Below are 27,700 nucleotides of genomic sequence, written 5' to 3'. Positions count from 1 at the left end.
ACCGAAACAGCGGCCATGATGAAGTTGTCTCCACAAGCATTCCATTGGGAGACTCGGAAAGGTGAGTGGCATGACGATGAAAATCTCATGGGGGTGGAAGGAAATGCCAGAATGTAGTTGGAAGATCCCCGTTGGTGAAGGTGGTAGAAGGGGGGAGAAAAACCCAGGACAAGTGTCGAAGGCAATACCCAGGTGGAGTAGCTCCCGGCCAGAGCTCCTCGCCCGGCGGCCATCTTATCTTGAGTGTTCGCATTCATGCCAGTTAGAACCTGGATACAGAGTTTGTGTAATGGCTATTTCAGTACCATAAAGGAATGCTAGCCTATCTACTGTGAAGAAGAGGATGCTAGAGTGTGACCCTGCTGAGGAAAGCACTGTTTATAAGAGTTTTCATCCCCTTGTTTTATGAGGAGCTTGGGTAGCTCTGTGGAGACCTCCATTGTCTTGAGTATAGGTCATCCATGAGCTATGGGACTACTCATTTAGGACGTGGAAGCCTCATCTATTATCAACACTGTGTGGAGCTTAGGGAAAGGATCAGTACCTACAGGTGACTGTGTTTCACGGATTCTGCCGGTAAAGCAGAAGTGTGTGTTGTGACGACAGACCATGCAAGTGTAAGGATGGAATTCTGGCTAGCTCAGTGCTTCACATGGACTCCTAAACTTCCCAGAGTAACAGGTGATTTTGGCAACCTTGAACATGACCCTCTACTCTCCAAGGGAACCGTGGAAAAAGATTCTCCCCTTCCTTTACTCACTCACTAATGCATGCCCATAGTAAATACAAGAAAGGCACGAAGAAAGTTTACAATACATTTATTGAAACTATTATAGTCAAAATTCAAATTCGCTTTATTCGGTTTCATTTTTGAATTACAAAACCATAAAAACACAAACCACAGTAAACAGTAGAAAAACACTCAATTTAAATTCATTAATAGTAAAAAGTGACAAACAAGACGAAGTATTATCAATTTCATTACTTCACATTTACTATAATAAAATATTTCTCAGTTTGAGTCTCAATTATTAAAAACAGTTAATATAATTAAGCCAATATTTTAAAAATCAAAATCATTTTTTAAACTTGATTACAGCTTTTAGAAATAGTGCAATGTTTCTTGTATAGCATTCATTATCTAAGAGCTGCAATGCCAGATAAGCAGGATGGCATTGCCTCAAGCCCCAGATTTTTAAAATCGGTAGGATCCACCTTTTTCTTTGATCCCAATAATATTTACAGAATAAAAGAACATGAATTGTCGATTGAGATGAGGATCCATCACAGGGGCAAGGTGCTATTTTTTTTGACCAGACATTTATCATAGAAAACAATACTAGTCGATAAAAAAGATCTAATCTAAAGCGTGTGAGCACAAATTTATCGTACCCAGTTATATGATAAGTTAGGTACGATTGCAATGCAGTAGAAGAAAGGATCATCTGGTTTGATTGAACTGTTGGTTTAAGAACCTCGCTGGCAAATCTTAATTCTTCCAAGTGTGACATGCATTGTTTTTTAAAAACTTTCATGGAGATAATACTCATCTGTGACGGATTGTGAAAAAATTCTGGCTGTCCTAGGTCCGTCATAAAGTCTTTGATATATTTCAGCCACCTAATAGCTAGGGCTTGCTCCAGTTTAAGAGAATCACTTAGGACTTTTTGATTAAAATTCATTTCTGTTGAGGTCCAAATTCGATGCCACAATAAAACTGGTTGCACCCTTATTTTATCTGTAATGTATTGTAGCCCCAGCTCGGTGTGGCACACATAAGTTGACGTTGAACGGGGGACAGCTAGTAGGTAACGGATAAAAGCATTTTCCACTCTCTGTATTTCAGATACATTGCAATATCCCCAGATCCCAGCCCCGTATATTACTTCGCTGACACACTTAGCTTGATAGATCTTAATCAATTCCATTGGGCGCCTTTTACCTAATTTCTGTGCAAAATTTACTAGGGCCGTTGTGGTTCTTAGAAATAGCAATTTGTTTGCCTTTATGGCCTGTTGCCAGGTACCCTTATTATCTACGAGAATGCCTAGGTATGGGTATGTTTGTGGATTTTCGAGTTTCTTATTCTCGATAAAAATAGTCCTTTGTTTTCTACTAGCCTTCCCACAATTCATTATGTAAGTTTTGGTAACATTAATCTTTAGATCCAGGCTTTCCATATGCTCATTATATTTATTAAGGGTCTACTGTAACTCTATTGGTGTTTGGGCCATTATCACTGCATCATCTGCATAGAGTAGGGCAGGTATATATCTGTTATGTACCAGCAGTAGGTCCTGGCACCCCTCAAGCATTACCTGTTCGAGACCGTTGGTATACAGGGTAAACAAGAAGGGTGCCAGGACACAGCCCTGTTTAACCCCCCTCTCAACTGGAAATGGGGCTGTATATTCCCCATTCGGTCCGTACCGTAACCTAGCTCTTGCATTCGAATATAGTTCTCTTATCATTTTGATTAAGGGAAGGTCAACTCCCATCACTTCGAGGATCTTCCACAATTTATTATGGCACGCGCAATCGAATGCAGTGGAAAGATTTACAAATGCTAGGTACAGTTTTCCTTTTTTCACTTTAGTATACTTTTCTATTAAGATTATTAAGTTGAGGCCCTGTTCTATTGTTCCTAGGCCTTCCCTAAAGCGAAATTGCAAGTCCGATATTACATCATTATCATCGGCCCATTGTTGAAGACGGTTTAAAATAATGCGGCCTACTACTTTACCCACCGAGTCCAGCAATGAAATCGGCCGATAGCATATTGGATTCTGTCTATCGCCCTTCTTAAAGATTGGTACCATTAGTGACTCAGACCAGGTTCCTACGGGCCTGATTCACAGAACTAACTTAAGACAAAATCCTAAACTTACTACCATTTTGGTATTCACAGAAGACACTTACTCATTTCGGTATTCACAGAAGTTAGGAGTCCTAACTTTAGGGCTCCTAAATGCCTTCTGTGAATACCGAAAGTCCTAAAGTTAGGATTTTTCTCAGTTGAGGAGTAGTAAAGTTAGGAGTCCTAACTTTACTACTCCTAAACTGAGAAAAATCCTAACTTTAAGACTTTCGGTATTCACAGAAGGCATTTAGGAGTCCTAAAGTTAGGAGTCCTAAGTTTACTACTCCTAAACTGACAAAAATCCTAAATTTAAGGCTTTCGGTATTCACAGAAGGCATTTAGGAGTCCTAAAGTTAGCACTCCTAACTTCTGTGAAAACCGAAATGAGTAAGTGCCTTCTGTGAATACCAAAATGAGTAAGTGCCTTCTGTGAATACCAAAATGGTAGTAAGTTTAGGATTTTGTCTTATGTTAGTTCTGTGAATCGGCCCCTATGAGTCCAACTTTACATGCTGCTACAAGGACTTGTTTTATTACAGGGCCCCATAGCTCTGGATTTAGTTTAAATATGTATACGGGTACCCCGTCTGTTCCAGGGGCCTTTCCGCCCTTGCTAGCTTTCAAAGCCAATTGAACTTTTTTCTAAAGTGAAGTCTATATTAATTGGGAAGTCTTGAATTAAGGGACTAGTAAATGCAGGACAAGCAAGTAAGTTGCTAGCCTGCTTTTTCTTACCATACATTTTGACAAAATGGTCTACCCATTGTCCTTCGTCAATTGCAATTTCTATTGTTGGGGTCAGCTCAGATCTCAAGAAAGGAGAGTTGACCACACACCAAAAGGCGATACTATCCCTATCTGTACTCGCCTTGTGCAAATCGGCCCAAATATTCCTTTTTACTTCCCTTTTCCTTATTTTTACTGCTTGATTATATGCATTCCTGCACCGCCTTATTTCTGCTCTGTCCCTTTCCTTTTTATGTAGTGCGTGCTTTAGACTGGTATAGCCTTTTGTACAGTTATTATCAAACCAGCCATTTGTTTTCTTTTTCCCGTTTTTCAGTTCCCTTTTCAGTTTGTTCCTGATTGTATCTGTTATATGTACATGGGACACTAATATATCTTTATATGATGTGGGCTCATTGAGACATTTCCAAATTTCTTCCAGACTATTGTCTACCACGGCTTTAACAATTACAGATGTCTCTACCTGGGCCCATTTTAGTGAGTAACCATTAGTTTTATTTCTTACCAAATCCTGTATTTGTTGAATTCCCTTTGAATGGACTCCCCGTATTTTTGACGGATCAGATATATCCACTCTTAGGGGAAAATGATCACTTAAAACATTCTTATGGGTTTTAAAGCTTAAAACACTGGAGGCACATCTGTTTGGGATTATTATATAATCAATAATTGTACTCAACCCTCTCCCATGGAACGTCTGGGTAAATGGAATAGATGGTGAACTCAATACATTTGTAAAACCCATATCCAGAAAAAATAAAATCTCGTTTAGAGCATCACCCTGTAGACTATGCAAAAAAAAAAAATGAGGGCGGGTACACTCTTTTTCATCTATTAATCCACATAATACATCATCACTGTGTGGGCACAGGGCAGTATTAAAGTCGACCCCCAAACAAATTGTTATAGCCTATTATGAAGCAAATGTTCAAAATTAGGCAGATGCAACTAAACAAAGTAATAAGCATTACTAACAGGGTGTGTTGCACAAACATCCAAACCATGGTAAATTATCTATCTGGGTAAATCTACCCTTACTGTGTGAGCCCCGGGATATATAGGTGATATCTGGGATTGGCCTCAGACCCCAATCCTGGTGTATGGCACTGCGGTCTTTCCAGAACAGTCCTCCTTGCCGGAATCCTCCTCTCTAACACTGAAGAGCATAAGGCACTGTTTGATAATAACTACTGTGTTAGAAGATGTAGCTGTGCGAACGTGTTATGTCTAAACGTTAGGCGCTGTTGCTGAACAAGCAAAGAAAACAGTACGCTATATTATTATGTATTCCAAGCAACCTTGTACAAGATGTGCACACTGAATCTCAAGAAAAATCCCTGAATAACATACATGTACAGCGTAATCCTTGAATAATGCAGTGAAAACAAATGTAATATATCTCGCTGTGCAGAGCAGAGTCAGCATAAACCGTCTAAGATGCAAAACTAAGAGAGAGCTACAGTGGGCCCAAAAGGGAAATCACTACACCCCCTCCTTAGTCATGAAAGGAGCTTAGCTAGTAACGAAATAGTAAAAATCACAAGCCAAGCAAATTCAATTTAATGCTGTTAGACCTGGCACCATTGGCGTGAGTCTCTTTCCATTTTTCGCTGTGTCTCCTCTGTTTTTGCTGGTTATAGATGCTCTGGGCGCTGTGCCACTGCCATTCAGTGCCACAGCGCGAATGCTCCCTGTATAAAGATGACATGTGAATTGGTACATCCATGATTGGCTTATTTGGTTTACCTGTTAGTCCCTAGTAGCGTGGCCTGTGTGTGCCCAGGGCTGGTAAACCAAATGCTGCTGGTGGGCAGGCAGCGCTGGTTTGCGCCACCCACAGAAGCAGCTTGTAAAGTGTGTCTCAGACCTGCCACTGCAGAGTCTGCGTGCAGTCCAGAACTGCCATCTTGGCTGTGAAGTGCACCCACTTCCCAGCCCCTGAACCTTCCCTTGGCATCATGCAAGCCACCCCTATGGTAGGGTGCATTGTATGTGTAAGGTAGGACATGCTCTGATGTGTGTAGCATGTCCTGGTAGTGAATTACACCCAATTTCGTTTTTCACTACTGTAAGGCTAACTGTTCTCCCTAGACCAGAATGGGAGGTTTGGCTATTACATTTTATAGTCCTCACTGACCCATAGAACATGGTAGAAAAACGAATTTAGTATGCCTGAGCTCAGAAGATTAAAATACATCTTTTAGTGAAGTTTATTTTTATATTCTGTGTTTGAAAATACCACTTTTAGAAAGTAGGTATTTTCTTGCCTAAGCCTTCCAGTGTGGTCTGCTGTTATGTGTATTGGCTGTCTGGTTTTGGAGGGACAGGGCAGGCTGAGTCAGACCTGGGTTGAATAGAGAGATTTGCATTGGAGTATGGGGAGGGGTAGCTCCTGGACCTGAATAGGGCTGTGCCTGGCAAGGTGAATGCTGGCTCCACCTCCCACTGTGCGTCTGATGGCAGACCCCCTCTTTCTGAAAGGAAGGATGCAGCCTGGTAAACAAAGTTTCCCATGACTGGGCAGAACTGGTTCTGGCTGGGTTCAGTGATGTGTAGCTTCTGAGAACAAAGACTTTTGGGGTATAAATATCTGTGCTGAAACCCCTACAATTTGTATTGCTCCTGGACAACAAGAAGAACCTCTGTCCGTGTAACTGAAGGAATCTGCAGGAGAAGAACTGTCCTTGTGCTTGTGTGCTATTTCTTGGACTGCCTGCAGTGGTTACTACTGGACTTGGAAGAAGAGGAAAAGGACTTTGAAGGAACTTTTATTGTTGCTACAGCAATCACCCAAGGGCTAGAAGAGTGCTAGCCTCCTGCAGGAGTCTCAGGCACATCAGACTCCACCACCAGCCTCCTGTTTCCTCCCAGCGAGGATTTCTATCTGCAGGTGAGGCCCCTGTGAGTTCCAGGGCCTCTAGTTCTACTGTGGAGAAGAGAGTGCTGAAAATTGTCGCTAACGCCCGTTAGCGAGCCGCTGCAGCTGGAGAGCGTAAGGAAAATCGTCGCTCTGCTGCCGCCGAGTGCTCGCTACCGGAGATCATCGCATCACCTGTCTGCGGGCCTGAAAACGCTCGCTAACCCGAAGATTATCGCATTGCATGTTTGCGGGCCTCAAAACGCTCGCTAACCAAAGATCATCGCATCGAGTTCGTCGCTTCACGACATCGCAGAGTGGACGCCGAGCATTCGCCATTTTCATCGCATCGCATCAGGTTCGTCGCTCCCTCGCGGAGCGCCATTTTCTTTCATCGCAACAAGATCGCACATGCAACAGGCTCGGCGCATCATCCTCCCTTCGCGGCAAGGATTTTATCGCATCGCCGGCTTAGCGTGCAGAAGTTTGTCGCTTTGTCCTGCCCACAAACCAGCGCATCATCCTCCCTTGCGGCAAGGATTCAACGCGTAAGGAAAATCATTGCTACAACTCCATAGCAACATTTTTGTTGCTTTGCTACAGAATCCAGGTATCTTGTGAGTAAAAGGGTCGCAGAGACCACTGCCTTGAACTGAACACCTCTTTGCACACCTTGAACTATTTTTGCAGCATTTTAAAAGTAACCGTATTTTCTAGCATGTGGAGTTTTACAGTTATTGGTCTTGTATTAAGTCTATATGTAAATATACTTCTTTTTTATATCTACTTGTGTGGCGTCTCTTTGTAGTGTTCTTCACTGTGTTACTGTGTATGGTCATAAATGCTTCACACACTGCCTCTGAGATAAGCCTAGCTGCCCGTGCTACGTTACCACAGGGTTGAGCAGGGGTTATCAAAGGGTGTAGTCTGCTTACTCTGACTTAGGAAGAAGGGTCCCTACTTGGACAGTGCCAGCCATTGCCAACTAGAAACCCCCATTTCTAACAAATGCCATCATGTATAAATACAATAAAAACAAAACTGAATTATAAAAATGTAGAAAGGCAGCCAAATTTCAAACCAGAGACACCCAAGATTTAATTCAAATGTCCAATGTTTATGTAGAATGGATTCAGCATCCGCAGATGACGATTCTGCAATAGCCCCATTCAAAAGCTCCAATGAGCAAATATGGTCCTCATTGTCAACTGATGCCTTGCATCCGTGTTATTAGTGGCAAAGTTCAAATGTCTAGGAGCCAGAAGCAACCGTTTTCACAGAAGGGAGGAGCTCATACCATCCCCCTTGAAGCAACTGCAAACTCATGGGACAGCTCCGAAAAAGAGTAGCTATCGGACTCATCAACAGGTCCATGTCCATAGAAGCAGTCGGTTGTATTGCAACACAGATCTCAAGTGCCCACTCGAAGGGACACCACAGGGAATGAAACACAGGTTGAGCGCAGGTAAACCAAGCAGGACTGAAAGACAATAACCAGTCAGTGTTCAGTTCCTGGAGCAGAGGGGCTCCAAAGAAGGGTATCATGCGCCCACGGCACATGGTGGTAATTCCGTTACCACTGGGCTTCGAAACTGAACATTCATTGCAGAGCAGCAAAATTAGAACCAAAATGAGCTCACAAATAGAGAATTAATAAAGGTCGGTATCACTCTAAAGAGTTTCTGGAAGGTACTGACTAATCCAGTTCTGAATGCTTTAACCCCTTAGCTGCTAGGCCTTCCCCCCCCCGTGCTAAGCCTTTTTTTGGCTATTTGGGGTAGTGCGTGCTCAAAAAATGTCCCTGGTGTCTAGTGGGCTTTCTGCCCCCCCCCCCCTATGGCCAGATTAGGGGCCAATGCCCCATCTGCCCCCCAGGGGGGGCAGAAAGACTTTAGTAATTGCGGGAGGGGTGGGGGCATGTGCATGCCCGTTTTGGGCTGCCCCCACCCTTATTTTTATTTCCAAAAAATTCCCTGGTGTCTAGTGGGCTTTTTGCACCCCCGGGGGGCAGATTGGGGGCTACTGCCCCCATCTGCCCCCCAGGGGGGGCAAAAAGACTAAATGATGCCAAAATTAATTGGGGGGAGCAAAGGCCCTTGCCCAAGGGGCCGCTCCCGCTTCCCTGGTGTCTAGTGGGTGGATCCCTATTTGGGGATCGCCCTTCTGTGGCGATCCCCAATCAGGGATCCACCGGGGAGGGGTACCATTGGAAAGGGGACATTCTCCCATTTCCAACGATACCTCTCCCGTCTTTCTACGTGCTCAGGGGGCTGAGATAGCCCCCTGAGCACGTAGAAAGGGAAACTGAAATGAGCCTCTTGGCTCATTTCAGTTTCGGTTTCACTGAAATGACGTCAGCGCGACGTGCGCGCCGATCGTCATTTCAGGGAAACCAGGGGGGGGGGGGCCTCGGGAGCTGGGGAAGCTCTTCCCCAGCTCCTGAGTCTCTTTCAGCAAGAAAGGCAATCCCACCAGAGGGATTTCCATTGCATGTTTCATGTCGAGTCACACGAGCACTGTGTGCCATGACGAGTCCAGCTCGTCATAAGCATGCAAGGGGTTTAAAAGTGCACCATAACGGCAGTATTAATAGCATTAAAAATGTGATGCACAAGCTCACCAAAATGCTGTGGGACATTAGTACTTAGAAGCAACTCTATTTCAATGGACTTCCTTACAACTTGTTTAAAGGTTTCTCAGGCAGATGTAAGTGCCACGTCTTTTTGAAACAATAAAGCTTTGAGTGGCCACCAGACAAGTCACATTCATTTCCAGTAAGAAATACCTCTCTGTTCGCCCTCTCATATCGGTATTCAAAAGGAAGTGACCGCAACTCGTGGTTAAAGCTCCCTCCCAGGAGTTCATATCTACCTACTGGGAAATGTTTCATGCAAGATGTAAACTGGAATGTTGAAATTGACAAAGAAATTACAGAATTTATAAACCACACTACAGAAGGTGTTTTAGCTACTGTGAAAGGCAGTTGTTTTAACTTCTCAATATATAACGTTGTGTAAGTGGCATCTTTTTTTTCATGACCCACTGTTTACGTGTCCGGTTAAAAAGCAAGAATATTTGTGTAGAGTTTAAATAACGCCACGGCACTCGACCAGATTCTAGTACCTGAAGTGTGCACGTAAAACTGCTTAAAAGAGCTAAGCACACTTTGCCCATAGTACAATAAAGAAATGCCATTTTGCATACTATAAGCTATCGACGAAACAATGTTGTTCAAACTGTAAAGGTGAGAGGACAACATATTAATGCTATTATCAACAACAACAAGTACTTTATCCAAATTATCTTGATCAATTTGGCTTAAACGTGCAGCTGCTGCTATCTATGACAATTTCCGACAGGAGGAAGAGATGTTGTTTTACTGCGACAGTGTTGAATGTTCCAATCGTGTTGGCACAATTTCCCTACCAAACAGGTAGTGACTATTCCTGAGTGCTGAGATTGGGAGTAACAAGGGTCTGGTATGCTTGCCTTAAAACCTGATGTGGAATTAAAAAAATGAGCTGAACAAACATTTGTGCCCACTGGCCACAAGAACTACCCATTTGGACTTGGAAGTGTGGAGTTGAATGTACCATTCCTCACCATACAACTGAGCTGTGCATCGCTGTAATTTGTTAAATGTTGCCAATTGTCAAAGGGGGCAGTGGAAGGAATATTACGTGCATTTATGTCTTTAATTTTAGCAAGTTCCAGACATGCAGTCTGTTGGACTATGTCATTTGAGAAAACATCATTTGTGTTGGAATCAAGCACACTCTCAATAAGAATAAGGTTTCTGGTCCCTACACCTGCCAATGTTTGGTACCCCAAATTGATTTCATTTCATTCTTATCTTTCCAGTGGTAATAGCCTTTCACTGTTAATTGTGTGACAAAGAAATATGTGTATATTAGTTTGGTTTGCGTCAGCATATATTTCTTTGGGTGCGTGGGGACAAGTTTAAAATAGAAAGATTTTGAGTCGAATGAATCATGGCAAGAATTATAAGTGGACTATATTTTTTCTAACTGCCTTGTGGGGGAGTTGGACAGTGTTGAATACTAGCTCTATGTAAATAATGATGTGCGTAATGATAGCAGAATATTTCACCATAATTGGTGGAATTAAGTTACAAGTCATCACGTTCAAAAACAGTATGATCTTTCAGCTCCGAGAGCATGGAGTTAACAGTTTCGACATCCCAGTCATCAGAATGTAACCCAGGCATAATCACGTCACCCAGTGTAACCTTAAATACAGAACAAATCTGCAGAATTTCTGTAGGACTGAAAATATCATAGGGGAACTTATTCAGTTACCGGGACAGCTAAAATGTTAACAATGGACTGGTCTCTCCTTACTTTATGCGAAGAGGAGTGAGGGGTTAACACCTCATCCACCAGTTCTGAAAGGTAATGTCCATTTATTAGCAAAAAAAAACAGTCACAAAACCAAGGAAAGTGTTATCCAAATATATATCTAAGGAAGGACCAGATAAATGCATTTCAGCACTGAAAGGTAAACACAGCCAAGTATAGGTGTAGTGTCTAAAATGTTCAAAGTGTTAGAGAAGTCCGATGGAATAACATCTGTGACTCCAAAATAACCAGAAGTAGTTTGTTAAATAACAGGTGATACAGGAGAAGAAAGAGAGCAGTGGATACCTTGAAAGGCGGATCATCTCAAACGACTTTACCTGCAGAAGACGCAGTAGCAAGGACAGTACTCACTTCCGTCGTTTGGCGGGCATTTGTAGCTATATCAGGGATCTGCTGAGGTTTCCTGAGGTTTATTCACATGTCCCCCAGCTGGGGAGAAACAGCTTTGATGTTGCTCACAAGCAGTAGATGAAATTTCTGTGTAGTAGGAGATGGGAAACTAACAAGGACTCCTCAATTCCTACTGTGTAGAATCAGCCATTTGATGTCATTTTACTTGGTCAATGGAGACTAAACGTTTGTCTTTACAACCAGCAAGTGGTGGAAATATCACGGTTCTTATACTTTGAATGCCAAGGACTGTCACCGGTGCACGGTATGATGGGCCACATTTCATTTAACTGCAATCTTCTCATGAACGGGATCCCCAGCTTGTGGAATCCAGCTGAAAAGCATTGGTTGCTTCTTGAATCTGACAGAGGTAGATGCCCTCAACAGTTCGTTAGCTTGACCATCACAGAAGTGTTCCAAATCTTGTAAGACAGAAGAACGATAATTACATCATTGGTTTGTGTGGCTGCTACCATGATATCTGGGCCGTCAAAGTCTGCAAACATACATTTGTTTGCCAAAAAAGACCTGATACGGGGTCTGGCCACCCCAGTTTTAGTTTAGGGACATTAATTGCTCTTTGTACCCCATATAAGTGATGGATTCAGCTACCTCCTGAACCTAATATTCTAGATGTTAAGGAATGCTTTAAATTACAGTTCATACTCGCAACTACCACATTCCCCTCAGGGTGGTAGGAGGAGGAGTAATGCACTCCCCCACCTAACCCCCTGAAAACTATAGAGTCACTGTACACTCTTTAGGCCAAAGCAAGGTCCTGGTCTGAGTGGAAAGGAGTGCATTCATATATTCCGATAAAGACTTGAAAATCTTTGTTAACAGTGTGAGCTTAAACTTAACGTTGTGGCAACACCCAAAGGAACCTTGAACAAGAATCAACTGCAAGTAGGGGAAATTTAAATGCACCATCCACATTAAGAGAACAAGAATGGTCCAAATAAATGAAGCTGATAGGTTTGTTGGAAATTTGCAGTTGTGTCTGCGGTGAGCGGGCAACAGTGGAATTTTTAATCTGTTGACAAATGTCACAAAAGAGGACGTATTTCTTAACCGTCTTGTACAAGCCATGCCACTGATAACGTTGTTTTAATAACAAATTGTAGCCGGCACACCAGCATGTGCAGAAGCAACACGTTGATGTACAGCTTTCACTAAGGCTAGCCTACAGTGTATGTTGGGAATCACAACATCACCAACTCCTACAATTGTACGAAAAGGAACATTTTGTTCACTTAAATTAAATGGTAAGTATATTTAGCTGGAAAGCCCCTAGGCAAAGGGGTGCCGCTGCGTGTAGCATTAACCAGTCAGTCCTTAAAATTAGGTGGAATCTGCAGCCGTGACATTCAGAAGGATACTTTGTAACTGACAGAGAGCCTACGGTGATTAAATCATTAAGAGGTCTCCATCCTGATATATAGATTGACTCTGTCTATTCATGTGGACCTGTATTTAATCTTTACCCCCATGCTGGGTTAATCCACTTAATTTAGGACTAGATTAATTCCCCGTAGGTGAGTGCTGTCTGCCCTTCGTTGCTAATATGATTAACTCTTCAGCTCCCTCACTGGGTGATGGATGTTTCCAGGTTGCTCCCATCCTATCTATTCACCCAGTCCTGAAGAAGACTCGCTGTTGAGGCTCTGATTGGCCTACCCCTACACCTGCCCTCACACCGTTGACGGATCGAAACATCAACAGTTTGTACAGCCTGGATTGAATAGTGGGTCCACAGAGGAGCAATTGTGATTAAAACCATTACCTCTGTTCAATGTGAATATACTTGTGCTGCAGACAGGCTATTTTGTGAGAAGATATGGGTCTATTTCCCTTTTCTTTTCTTGCTTAAATTTCAAACGCAAGCACTCTTTCTGCGCACTTTGTCACAAAATCTTTTTGGAGCAACGACCTTATGTGAATAGTGCGTTTGTGCTGATGATTTTCCATAAAGTTCGAAATTCATACATCTATGTGTATTTTTGTGTGTGTGTTAAAAATATAAATGGTTATGTGTACTCTTCCTTATGTGTAGAATCAATACACACCCCTATCCTCGAGTTAGATTAGCGTGTGCTATGTTAAAGACATTGGGATCACTTTATTTATGTTCCTTTCCTTTGGTCTATCTGATTGGACCATTGTTAATCCATCCCCCCAGCAAATTGTAACACCTCCATAAAGGAAGTGCACACATGTTAGAAGAGGGACCTCAACTGCGGGCCATGGTTAAGAATTGCAAGGCATTGATGGTCGTCTTCACAGTAGGATAGCATTAAGCCCCTAGGAATGCATTCAGTCAAATATGATAGGAAGAGGCTTTGCATTGGTAACCCTATGACAATTACGACAGAAAGGGCTTTGCATTATTTACTTTGTTAAAGACATTTTTACAAAGATCTCTAGCTCAAGAGGGACTTAGCTAGGTTTGGTTTTCTCTGTGTACATTTCAATTTTATGCTTACTATTTAGCGAAGTGTTAATTATGGATGTCTTTCTTTTTATGTGTATGTCGATTTTCTAGCCAATTCCAACTCCCTGAGTAAATATAGGACTGCTCTGCTGTTCAGAGTCACATTTAAAGAGGTGTACTTGGCAATCAGTTTGATTCCAATAGTAAAGAAGCCACAGGACAACAGACATAAATGAACCCAGTTTGTACTTTTGGTGCCTAGTAACTCCTGATTGTGCTTGGACAAGCACCCCTGCACCCTACCATAAGTTCCGACTGTGATAATGATATGTTAGTGCTGTGTAAACATGAGATGTTTTGATTTACATGATCCTCGATGTATTTTTGTGTGACTAATTTTCATGGCAATGTCTGTTGGAACCATAGGGTTGCGATGATATGGCATATCTGTCCCGTTGTGCTGGGTGTATGAGAGATGTTTCCTCTAATGAGTTCTATGTTTTTTTGGTACTTTTAGGAGCTATATAAATGATAGTTGCTTATGTGGGCTGCCTGTATTCAGCTGGAGGTATGAAAAGTATTGTCTCTTCTGTTGAGTGTCCGGTGGGAACCATGCAACTAGAGCAATTCTACAATACGTTGGATTTGGAGATGTAGTTTAGCTGTCAACAGTGGTAAAGGCAACCAATTAATCTCTGTCTGCGCTATGCAATGAAGAAATAAGAGAACGTGAGATAATTGGTAAATACGGCACTGGCATCCAGCAATATTCCAAGACTGCAACAGTCAGGAGAATGATCTGGTCTTTGCATGGCTTGTTTAATTTGGTAATTGCATTAAGGCTGGGTTGGTGCAGGTGAAATGCAGGAATGGTCCACAGGGTTATGGAAGACCCAATTATATTGTGATTTGGCAATACATGGTGGATGGAGGGGACCCCTTGTGTGATGCTGACATATTGACATTGCCTATAGCAAGTAACATTATCTCAAGCAGACTCCAAGCAACCAATCAGCATGAGAGAGGCCTTGCTGCTTTGATAGTTGGTGCAGTGGGATCCCCAAAATATTTGGCATCTGGGAGACTTGTAAGCAAATAAATTTGGTAAACAATGTACACTTAATCCCATGGTTTAGATCACTCAGTGCAAACAGATTTTGGAGGCAGTGGAGCAAAAAAGAAAGACCAAAACGCAATATAGCCATATGGGCCAGACTGGCTGAATTGGGAGAAGGGTGCCAGACCGGTAGAGAACACAAAGCTGTCCAAGCAAGTGCCTGAGCTGCGAATATACTATCATGACTACACAGGGTCCCAGTGTCTGCAGTGACCCAGGAACCCGGGGCCCCAAACCTACATCACAGAGGCCTAAACTAAATATCCATCAACTTTAACTAGATAGAGATACAAATGGCATTATAAGAATAAGACAATCCCGCACACAACGTTTCATTTAACTTTTAACTCGTGAACGACTTCCGCAGGGTCATACATTTTGTCCTTTAAAAACTTACTTGACCTGCCACAAGCTGCTATAAGGTCCGCCAGCAATCTGGGACACCGGAACACAGGCTGCTGTCACGCCACCGCCGGTACTGTTTACCGGGCGGCTAAAACTCCAACACCCAGCATTTCTAGCAGCGCGCAGGCTGCTGACGGGGGTCACATAAAAAGCGGTGAGTCCGCAAGAGGACGGGCCGGGCCAGCTCTCTGACATCGCTGGCGTGGAATATCAAGATTGAAGGTACTGTTATAGTAGGGTAATCCCGGACCTGTAATGCTCTGTATTTTCCTATGTTTTTAATGGTTTTAATACGGAATTCCTGTTTGCACAACTGAGACACTCTGCACCACGTCACTTTATTGACTTATTGACTCCTAAGCCGTTTGGTGCTTTGCACAGCCTAGTTTATCTGCACCTAGTACTCTGTTACTCCAATGCTCGAGGATACAGGATTGATACAGGATTAATACCTCCACATTACCGTGAAGGGAGCCATCCGGCATTCAGTCTTTAAGAACCTGGAGGGAGTATCTACTCTGGCCAGAGTGTGAATCGAGTGCTGTGTCCTACACGCCTGCAGCTTTTTACAATCTTTTTTCAGCCCAGAGTAGATAACTTGGAACTGACTTTGCACTTGCGCCATATTAAGCATTTAATTGCCGGTCTGTTTCCCTTAAATCGCTTAAACTCCTGTACTTAGTACAACGCCACTTTATTATCTGAGTGGTGCTATTAATAGTAAGGTGAGCGTGCCACCATCTTGTGTAAGGGAAACATTGACTCTCTTTTCTATTCTTTCCTTGTGCGATGAGTAAGGGTAAGGCATCAATTGGGAAGGGGGCGGTGGGAACGCTTGATGCCTTCCTGTCAAGAGCTGAATCGGTATTAATGCATGAAACAGCTTTAACTGAACGGTGACTTTCCCTTGAACCAATGGTAAGCTCCTTACAAGTCATTCAGATGTACTTGATCTAACTAGTACAAATGTCCAGAATCAGGAAAGAGCCTCTAATGTGGTACTCCTGGACCCACAGTCTACCGAGGTAATTCAGTCAGACCGCAGGCAAGAGCCACAGTTACCAATTGAAGCCTCTAATGTGGTACTCCTGTACCCACAGTCTACCGAGGTAATTCAGTCAGACCGCAGGCAAGAGCCACAGTTACCAATTGAGCAGATCCTAATAACCACGAGGTCCCGTGGACAAAAATCTAAAATTAACCAAACAAGACCCCATCAACCACCTGCTAAAAAAAGAAAAAGCCAGGGGTCACTTAAACAGGTTTCTGTAAGGGAGAACAATCAAACGTCTAATACGAAAGTGACAGTTGGTCAGTTAATCGTCCCATTGCCAGAGTTAACATCTGCTCCCAACACTACACAAGATGCTAATACTGGAGACTTCTGGAATAAAGTTAAGAGATATTTTTACAGAGTCATTAAAACCTGTTTTGAGTATGTTGGGTGAAATGGAGAGCCGGTTGACCAGTATAGAGAAGCGATTAAAGACCCAGACTGTCACTTCGACTGCTAAAAGTAATACCCCCGCAATTGCCAACCTTCCCCAGTGTGTAGGCGGGCAAACTTCCTTATCCCATTCGAGTAATATTGCCGATATGAACAACCAAAATTGACCACAGTCAGGCCCACATTCACAAATCAGAAATGGTAGACGTGTAGGTCTACCTCAAATTGGAATAGGGAATGAAAGGGTGCCAGAGAATCAGAGAGGGGGGAGTGATCACCCACAGTCAGTCCCCCCTAGATAAGACCCTCTAGGAAGTCGAACAGCGAGAGTGAACCAGGAAGATAAAGTAATTTCGCTGCCAACTAGTCAAACGGCCTCGCACCCTTTTGTAATTGCCCCAAAGAGCTTACATCTTCCACCAGAGGCAACCCCGCTGACGGTAGTGTTGGTTATTGTTACTTCACTTTCTCCAGGGGAAATGGAACACTGGTCGGCTCTGAGAAATAAAGCCTTGCATTTTTTATCAGGGAGAACAGGAATTAAGAATAGGCTTTTCTCGGAATTTAGAATGGCGAGGCGGATTGAATGGGTGGACAACTCAGAGAAAAGACTGCCCGGAGACTGTATTGTGCTATCTTTTTCATCGCAAAAATTTGTACGAACGATCATGGAAAGGTTGGGTAACTGGACAGTAATGAATAAAGGGATTAGTGTAGTCCAATTGGACTTTTTTTTAATCATCCCCCAAGATGGGTCCCGACACATAGAGAAGAAGGACCATTTATTGGGCTCTCCTCGCACACTTATTCTGTACCCACTTTCAACCATTTTGAGGCTCTGAATAATTTGGAGGACATAGATTGACTGAGTAATTTATCCCCTCTATCCATAGGAGACGCAGTCTTGGGGGGTCGTCAACCTAGGGGGCAAGTGTCCATAAGGAATCCGTCACTTAGGGACGGCCTTAACAACTCCATTACCCCAGGTTTATTAGAGGCTTCAAGGGGAAATGCAGCTTTTGAAACTTTAACAATTGCGCAGGTGGAGCACCATAAATAGGGATTTAGGTGATGAAAATCTTAATTTGTCACCCCATCAATGTGGGAGTAATATTCTGTCTCCCATTCCTGCCACAACCTGGAACATTTGTTCATGGAATGTAGCTGGGTTGCACTCGAAGATAGATAATATAGAGTGGATCGAGTTTATCAATGGTAAGGATATTTTAACCTTACAAGAAACATGGTGTATAGACCCGATACACATTAACGGTTATAAAACATTTAATACACAGGCTGTAAAGAGTAGGTGGGGGGTAGACCAAAATGAGGACTTTGTACTTTCATGTCAAATTCCTTGACTGTGGATAAGCTAGTATTTCATCAAGGTGATTGTTACTATCACATTATGGAGATGGTATGTAGTGCAACTCAATCTGTGATTGTGGTCAATTTTTATAATAATGTCCCAGAGGGAGAACTTGGCATGGTGGTTAGAGCACTGAGTGGAGCTTTGATTGCCATCTATAAAGACGGTAGAAAAGACTACATGTTCATCGTCCAGGGAGATTTTAATGCTTGCACTTTTGGCATTTGAGGACTGGGGAATGTTCTAATGAACATTTGTATATGTTTGACATGAGTATTGTAAATGATCTTTTAGTCCCTTTTGTACCTCTGTCCCATACTTTTAGTGGCCGAGGGCTTACATCAATAATTGATTATATGCTAGTCTCTTAGAGTCATGAATCAAGGGTTCACACCTTTAAGGTAGAGGATATAGCGTTGAGTGATCATTACCTGCTTAGTTTAGTGATTATGCCTCCACTGACTATCTCCCATAATTCCAAAGTCAAAAGAGGTGATATTTTACCAGGAGAACTATCTCTAAATCAGACTAATGGGTACTCTTTGCGGTGGTCAAAGGTGGACCCAGTGGGGTTGACTGAACAATTGATTACCAGTAGTAAACATAATATGGATATTTGTCTTGATGAGGACTCACCCTGTGAAGAGATAGTTCATTCATTTGTTGAGATTACAAAAGAGGTGAAGAAACTTTTAAGGGTTGAACTCCAAATAAAAAAGGTAAAGGAAGGCTGGTTTGACAAACACTGTACATTAGCCCACAAGAATTTAAAAGGGTACTATGTATGAAACCAAGATCAATCCCTCTGATAAGACAAGCAAGGTCAGAATACCAGAGAGCATTAAAGGTTAGGAAAAATGGTCTAAGGGATGAGTCCTGGGAAGCCCTTCACACTGCCGCTATGCAGAAAAATAATGTGGCCTTTTGGAAATCAGTAAGAGCACCTTTTTTGAGTGTGGATCAGGGCCCGTCAACTGAGAGTGCGATCTTGGAAGAGGATTGTGTTAACTTTTTTTCCAAAGTTTATAATGATAACTCGCTTCCGGTTCTTGAGAGGAGCCAAATAGCTACTTCTCAAGCTTCAAACCCGGTTACTTATGTGCAGGTAACGTTGGATGAAGTGGAAAAGGCTCCGGCACGAAGTCAAGGTGGTAAGGCCCCAGCACCCGATGGGGTCCCAGTTGATCTGTTTAAAGATAATGTGCAATTTTGGGGTCCCCTCATTACTCAGATAATCAATGCAAGCTTAAGTTCCACATTCCCAGGGTCCTGGGAAGAATCTACAATAATTCCAATTTTTAAGAAGGGGGAGAGAACGAATCCTGGGTGTTATAGACCAATCTCCCTTCTTGATTCAATGGTGAAAGTCCTAGGTCGGATTCTCTTAGAACGGCTGGAGGCGTGGGCTGAGGATGCCGGCACCCTCTCGGATTTACAATATGGCTTTCGAGAGGGGTAAGGGACTGTTGAACAAAGTTTAAACTTGTCTATGCTAATGGTGAAGTATATAAGGGCAAAGAGGGGCTGCCTATTTATGGCCTTTATTGATTTAACGGCAGTGTTCGACTCAGTGAGACACTGCAATTTATGGGAGATTTTGGTCTCGCTAGGTGTAGACCCCAATATAGTAGCCTTTTTGCAACAACTATATAGCAAGGTGGCTGCTAGGGTCCGTTACGGTAAGGGAGGTGAGTGCACTAGAGTTTTCCCTGTCAGGCGCGGGGTCAGGCAGGGTTGTGTCCTGGCCCCCTTCCTTTTTAACCTGTATATAAATGCACTAGGAGATGAGCTGCTTAAGAGTGGTCAAGACTTTCCACGAGTAGGTGGTCGTCCGATACCTACCCTATTGTATGCGGACGACGCAGTTTTGATGGCACTCACGCAAAATGGTTTACAAAGGGTTTTAGACAGTTTTAATGTTTTTATGAAGGGTCTGGGTTTATCTATTAATGTTTCTAAAACCTTTATTATGAATAGTGGAAATAAGAAGTACAGTGGGCAGGGAAAAGGTATTTTCCTGGAAGGCAATAAGGTATCACAAACAAGTTTTTCATATTTGGGTATTTTATTTAATGATGATGATACCTGGACAAAATCCATAACTGGGAAAAGACTCGCATTTATGAGAACCACCAGTGCACTTGCCACTTTACTGGGAAAAGACTCGCATTTATGAGAACCACCAGTGCACTTGCCACTTTTTGTAGGACACTGGGGCGTAAACCACCAGGTGAGATCATACAAATTTATAAGGCCAAATGTCTTTCAGTGGCCATGTATGGTGCAGGGGTATACACCCCAGATACAATTGGTGGAAAATGCCTTCCTGTGCTTTATTCTGTCGGCTCCTCAAAACACGTCGACCTTTGCCTGCCATGAAGAATTGGGTCTTGCTTATGTAACGGATCTTATTAAATTGGAACCCATACTCCTCTGGCACAGGATATGGACAAAGGAACAGACGGTACTGAATAGATCCATTATGTTGGATGTAATGAGACTTGATAGGGCCCGCATGATCCCCTGGTTGAAGTATGTTGAGTCCTTTTTTTCATTATTAGGTAACCCAGAGTTTTATTCAAATCCTAGTTCATTGATAGGCATCTCTAGAAAGGAGTTAAAATCTAGGGGCCTTGTGCTTCTAGCAGAAGAGAGAGCATTAGGTGAACTTGCGAAACCCTGTGTGTTGAAACATCAGTTAACACTTACAACTGGAGGGATGGAGACATACCTGTCATTTGTTACAAGTGGGTTCGATAGAATGCTACTCTTTAGATTCAGGTTAGGATCCATTCATAGACTATTGTCATTTCCCACTATGAATGATTGGTCGCATAATTTACCAACATGCCCATGTGATTCCCAATCTACTCAGACAACATTACATATGATGTTTTTCTGTAAATTCTATGCAACACAAAGAAAAGCACTACTTGTACCTGTATTAAGGGAATTTGGTTTAAGACAGTGTCGTATAGCACTTATTCGTTTGCAATGCCTAGAAAACGTACACATTGCTTGGAGGATTGCTGCGTACATTAAAAAAGTGCTTCGAATTAGGAAAATAATGTAACAGGATAGTAATGGAGCAGAGGAGGTTAGACCTTGATTTATCGTGCCTTAGCCTGTATCTTAGCCTTGGCATAAGGGGGTCCTTTTAGTTTCTGTAATGTTTTAGTTAACGAAAAGTTTATAAATACAGAGAAATGGAATTGTCATGAACTTGTTTTTAAATAATTTTGTTTTCGTAACTGTTTTTTACTGTGCTTTTATGATTGCTTTATTACAATCGAATAAAGCTTACTTTGATTGATTGATTGTGTTATCATGGACTCAGGAAATTCTGGATCTGAATACTTAACGCGATTTAGAAACTATAGCTCAAATGTCTGGCATAAATTGAATACAGCATGGGCTAAAACACAAACAGTGCCCTATTTCTTAAGGGGGTTGCAACTGGTCATTGTGTTGAGTATACTCAAGTGGATCACACAGAGAACACAATAAATAACGGTGTAACAAGAAAGGTCCTCCTTAAAATGTAGTACAAATCAAAATGCTGGGCCCTGAACATCATCCCTTGTTTATTAAACAAAGTGGAGTGTTGCCCTTGCAAGTGTGAGTTTTGGTCTCGAATACGAATCAAATCTGGTAGAAGCCATGTTTTTATTCTATTGAATTGCATGATTAATGCTGAAGTAAAGTTCTGAGTGTGGATGTGTGTTAAACATAGTATACCTGTTTTTTTTACATTTAGGTGCAGTCTCTGTCTTCACGGCCCAGGTCTTGTGAGGTGCCTGGAATCACGTATGTATATTTTCAGTTTGTTAGTTGATCTTCCTGATTCATGCCACTGCCATCATTGTAACAAAAATAAAACCCCTGAATATCGAAGTGTTGGTTGTATGGTAATTTTTACTGGTTCTTTTGTTCTGTGTTAAATAGTTACATAATTTTATATTATTAACATTTTGTTCTGTGTATATCTTTTAATAATATCCAACCAAAAGAATTATCTTCACAAATGCAGAACGATTGTGATGAAACTTGAAATTTCAGCTGAACTTCTTCGATGAGAGCTACAGTATATTTTGACATTGATTTCCTACATTACAATCTTGTGGCATATAATCAATATAACGGCACAATATTGATTTACTTGGTTTATTGAAGTAAATCTTTGATTTCAGGCATAGGGTTTTCAGTAAATAGCATGGTTTATGGGTATGCACTATGGTACATTATATCAACAAAGTAATTGGGCTACCCGGTCCATCTATTACCAACACACAAAGTACATATACATGCTACACAGTGTCAATTGGCTTTGGACTGGTTAATTAATCTGCATAAAGAAATTTTCTGGATACATATAAAGATATATTTTGCTTGTAGCCTTAGGAGTTGGTGATGGGTTTCATATGTGCTGTGGATGGGGTGAGGGTGGGCTCCCCAGCTTGGGTGGCAAAGGGACATGGGAATTGCATTAGGCTGAGGGGGCAGATTGTGGTGCCAAAGGTGAGATAAAATGGCTGGAAAACAAAAGTTAGCTTAATACTTCTGTAATCATTTAGCAACATGTAACATGTGAAGACTTTGCTCATATGGCAGCACAAGCTAGTTCGTTTACCTTTTGTAGCTGGAATGTAGCTGGATAACTAAGAGGAAAAAGATAGTAATTTTTGACAAATTATATAAACATTGGCATAATATGTCCCAATTCAAGAAATTCAGTTCCTAAAGTCTCACCACTCACCCGTTGCAGCTGCTTCTCGTCAATGTACTACAACAAGAGCCACAGCAATCGTGATCGGACAAGTCTCATGTAGCAGTGTTCTATCCATCAAATATGATTCAAGGAGGTAATGGGTCCAAGCTACCCTACAATAAAGAACTTAGAAGTAGATTTGCAAGAAATTACATCCCCTGTTTCATCAGCGGTGATCGTAATATAGCCAGGACAAGATGGATAGATCACTGAAAAGAAGCCTCTATCCACGACGTAAAATTAAAGGGGGCATTTTAACCTCTTTAGTGCCCATGACGAGATAGTCTCGTCATGGAGCACGGTTGCGCTGTGCCCATGACGAGACTATCTCGTCATGAACCCCACCCACTAGTGCAACGCCCGGCACAGGCGGGGGAAAGAGCGTGGCACTGAAGGGGTTAAGTGCATGTCCAAATTTAAATTTAGTCGACCAATTTAGGCTCTGAGTTCCAGTATTGCCTCACTTTTTCTTTATATTCTGATAGATATTATACATTCAGCAGATTACATTTCCTCTTAATATATAACAAAATATTTCAGAATTATGTAAAAATATCTATTGCATGTCTGATACTGTAGTGGTCACATCAACTGTTCAAAAGAACAATCCTTCCACGAAACTTAGTTGCAGGACCTTCAGTGAATCTTGTTGAAAAGTCTCTATTTTTGGGATATAATTAAACATAAAACAGAGTAATGTTTTAGGAGCAATTTACACTCTAATCATGATTTCTCAATTGGGGATGCTTTTGAGGCATTTATAAGAGGGAAAGTTGTTGAGTTATCTGTTCATATAAGCAGAATTTGTGACTCTGGCACCCTGTGTCATACAAAGAAAGCTATTGATTTGCAAGATTTATACTTCTGAACCAAAAATAAGAGTGAAAGAATGCTGCTGGAGAAGCGGCTATATGATTACCATGTAATATGCCCATTGCCTATATAAATTGAATGTTAAATAGGACAATTACCGTTAAAGAGAACATTTACACGTGGGGGAAAACTAGTACACTACTAGCTTGGCAAAAGGCCTGCAACAAATAAAAATACAAGTTCTAAAATAAGCTGGCATGGAAGATGCAGCAAAATAATGTGACGATTTCACTAAATTTTAGGCAACGGTGTATACTGAACCTTCAAATATTTCTCTTAAATTAAATATCTGAATCTTACTATGGATAGTGACAAGGACATTTTAGAAAAATATATTCAAATGGGTTAGATGGAAAAAATAGTTAACAATTAAAAAAATGAGATGGCAACATCTCTAGCCCCATATATAAGAATTATTTTTATTGCTTTGTTGCGATATTTACCTCACAGGTTTAATGCTAGCCTCGAAGCAGAAGGCTACAATTGACATTTAGTAAACTATACAGCTTGTTGCTCTTCTTAGCATCCAAAATATGTATTAAATCATGTCAAAATATTTATTAAATCATGTCAAAAAACCATAGGGGAATTACTTGCATGTACTGGCAGTTGTATGCCATTGTACTCGACTGCTGATGTGGAAAGGCATTTGATTTAGTTAATTGGAATTATCAGTGTTGCATTGCTTTTGGGTTTATAAGTTTATAATTAGTCTTTAAGATGTTCCTAATGCTTCAATAGTGGTGAATGGTGTAAACTAATCTGGGGAGTTGCAAACTTGGAATAAAAGAAGGCTGTCCACAATCTCTGCTACTTTTTGCATTGTTTATGTAGCTTCTAGCAACCACTTTGCAAGCAAATTTTTTCATAACAAGATTTCCACTAGATAATTAATTCCATAAACACAAAATAAGTGCAGATGACTTGTTTGTTCTTACACCAGAACCAGGCAGATTCACAGTCATCGTAGATACTTTAAAGAAATGTGGTACCTTTTCCGGATTGGACTGTGCAAAGGGATGAAGCCATTGGTGTAATGTCTGCAGTGCTTTAAATGAATTGCAGAGCTTTAAGAGTTATATCTATATCAAATTTAGCAGATGTTATGCGTTAATTTTGTTAAAATTTTAACTTTGCAAAAATGTTTTTATTTGTTTTTCTAAACAGTCCTACCTATATACCTGTGTTATGGCTAGGTAGCTTTTTTTGGCAGACGTTCAGTGCAAATATTGGTGAAGTTGGTTTAGCTTTTCCTAATGTTAAGAAAATATGTTCCTCTGCGCACCCATTTGATGTTCAGTAAATACTTTACCCAGAAGATGTGATCCATTAAACTTTCCATTTTTATCAGGTCTAATAAAACTGATCAGCTTAAATGTTTTCAACTAAATGCAACAATTAAAATATTTTTTTTAAAATAAGATGAAACTCAGCAAGCAGTGGTCACAAGTATGAGGAGATATACAAACAAGCATACAAATTCCTCAATTTACTGCTTAATACAGCAATTTGGGGACATTTTGATTTATCGTTCTGAAAACTGGCAGCTAGTACAGATATCTATAGTTAAATATTTTATAAATGAAATATATTTGATAATCATGTTTCTAAGTGTAAGTTCACTGCACTAGTCAACAGTTAATTCAGTGTTTTATTATATTATCAAAAACCTACGCATGTAGTGAAAGCAATTCAAGGTACTTCACACTGCTTTCTCTTAGCCATTTATTTGTGCATGTACAGTAGTTATATTGTATCTCAATTTCATAAAGAGACTCGTGTGAATGAGGAACAATGGACAGCAGAGCTGATACGTTGATGGGAAAATGAAACTGTTATATGCACAGAAGATTTAATGTTCAGTGAAATATATTTTCTTAAAAAATATATTTCAACTGCAATATATCTCAGACAACACCTAAAGATGGTACATCACTTCTTGACTGACTGGAAGTGGAGGGCTCTTAAATGCCCCCCTGGCATTCAAAAAGTGTATGAGGTGTAGCATTGGAAACTGTGAGCACTTGAATATGTTTTTTTCTGTTATAACAACAAAAAAGAAAACCTATGGTCAAAAGTTTCAAAGAATGAGAAAGCAAGTGAGTACTTTTACTGGTGAAAATGAATCCCATCAGCCACCAGGGTAGCAACCCACATCATCTGGGATCCAGTGGCCCTTGCTGTGCTCTCCTGATAGAACAAGGCAACAGCTTTGGCGGGCTACCAGAATCTTACTCACGGTATAAGATATGGTATCTACCATAGTGCAAGGAAGATGTGGTTTAAGCGTTAATGGTGGTGAGAAAAGCAGTGCAGTGAAAAATGTGAATATTAAAATCATCTACTGAAACAGATATATTACTTTATTGGTTCTGTTTGAGTGACGAAAATAAAACCAGTGCAAGAGCTGCTTTGAAAAAATAACTGCTCACGTCCAGTTGGAAAACAGGTCTACATGTTTCAGCCTATGGATTATGTGGAAATCCGGCTTTCGTCAGGACCTAAGAAATTTTGCTACTGCTATTTGATAATGTGTAATACCCAAAATGTGAAAAAACACAGTGAATGGAAATTATACAACCTACTTGGGTTGCGGAGTATATCTTTCAACACTCTTTTCTGACTTTTTCAGGAGTGTTCATCCATTTCCCGTCGTTATACGGGGTCGCTCCTCTCCTCACTAGGCATCCGCTCTGGGAAATGAGGCCCCGCTCTGTCCGTCGGTACCCCGATCTTTAGTTGAGCAGGAAGGGGAGGCGTCCATTTCCATTCACTGTGTTTTTGGTGAGCAGTTATTTTTTCAAAGCAGCTCTTGCACTGGTTTTATTTTATTTTCGTCACTCAAACAGAACCAATAAAGTAATATATCTGTTTCAGTAGATGATTTTAATATTCACATTTTTCACTGCACTGCTTTTCTCACCACCATTAACGCTTAAACCACATCTTCCTTGCACTACGGTAGATACTATATCTTATAGCGTGAGTAAGATTCTGGGAGCCTGCCAAAGCTGTTGCCTTGTTCTATCAGGAGAGCACAGCAAGGGCCACTGGATCCCAGATGATGTGGGTTGCTACCCCGGTGGCTGATGGGATTCATTTTCACCAGTAAAAGTACTCACTTGCTTTCTCATTCTTTGAAACTTTTGACCATAGGTTTTCTTTTTTGTTGTTATAACGTATTTGGAATTAAGGGGTTAGAAACCTATTGGTCTATAAATATTTTCCCCTAGACCCCTTTTGATGTATCTGGCAGACTCTAGATATATCTAGTTATTGAGTATGTTTTTTTCTGCCCAATTTGTAAGCTGGATTTGGTAAGTAGTTAAATAAAAGGAGTTGTGAAAATAGAGATTGATATAAAGGTTTTATCCACTCTCTTCTGTGATAGCTCAGAGCTCATTAACACGCTGGCAGAAATATTTTTGACTATTTGTCTCCTGAGAGCTATTGGAAAATATTTCTTGGTAGACCATCAAAGGACACAACTGCAAGCACAATTTGTTAGTACTGTGGAGCTGGTGGTGGCGGAGCCAAATTTGAATGATAATAACATAGAAATATACTCTATCTTTCAGCCTCAGATTGGTGGATTTGCCTGCCATTGTTGACCAAGTAAATGCTCTTGAATAATATAGACACATGATTCTAGCTAACTTTTTTTATTTTAGGATTGTTGAAGGAGCCCATGCATATGAATATACATACACATGATTCCAGCTAATTTGTTTATTTTAGGAATAAAAAACATGTGTTTTCTCCTCTTATTCTTACGTTAGTTGTTTATCTTTGTCTCAATATCAGTCCTAATACTCAGCCTAATTATATTAACACCATAATAAGGTACTTATAGCACAAAGACAATGATTCCAATACAGCAGTACCACAAATGGCTATACTTTCAAGGTTTAGTTTTTCCTTTTTGGATACTGCTAATGTAAATTTCCTTAGCATGATCAAGGCGAAGTTTTAGGATTAAGTTTATAGCCCATATAAGCGTAAATGATGATAGCACGCTCATAACACATATAGAGTAACAAGTCCCAATCTATGTAGC

At 41.1% G+C, this 27,700-nt stretch overlaps 1 protein-coding gene across 5 annotated transcripts in view; it reads left to right on the top strand.

Moving 5' to 3' along the window:
• The window catches only part of CRTC3 (CREB regulated transcription coactivator 3), a 1,114,890-nt gene that overhangs the window by 946,313 nt on the left and 140,877 nt on the right, over positions 1 to 27,700 (top strand). For all 5 annotated transcript variants that reach the window (XM_085644305.1, XM_085644304.1, XM_085644303.1 and 2 more), the window contains one exon: positions 21,760 to 21,809. In XM_085644305.1, the coding sequence (XP_085500431.1) occupies positions 21,760 to 21,809 (50 nt within the window). The remainder of the gene's footprint in view (positions 1 to 21,759; positions 21,810 to 27,700) is intronic.

The sequence above is a fragment of the Triturus cristatus genome, chromosome 3_1, assembly GCF_964204655.1.
Source record: "Triturus cristatus chromosome 3_1, aTriCri1.1, whole genome shotgun sequence".
Taxonomy (NCBI): Eukaryota; Metazoa; Chordata; class Amphibia; order Caudata; family Salamandridae; genus Triturus; species Triturus cristatus.
Note: the sequence above shows the minus strand (reverse complement) of the source record. Positions and strands in the feature narration are given on the sequence as shown.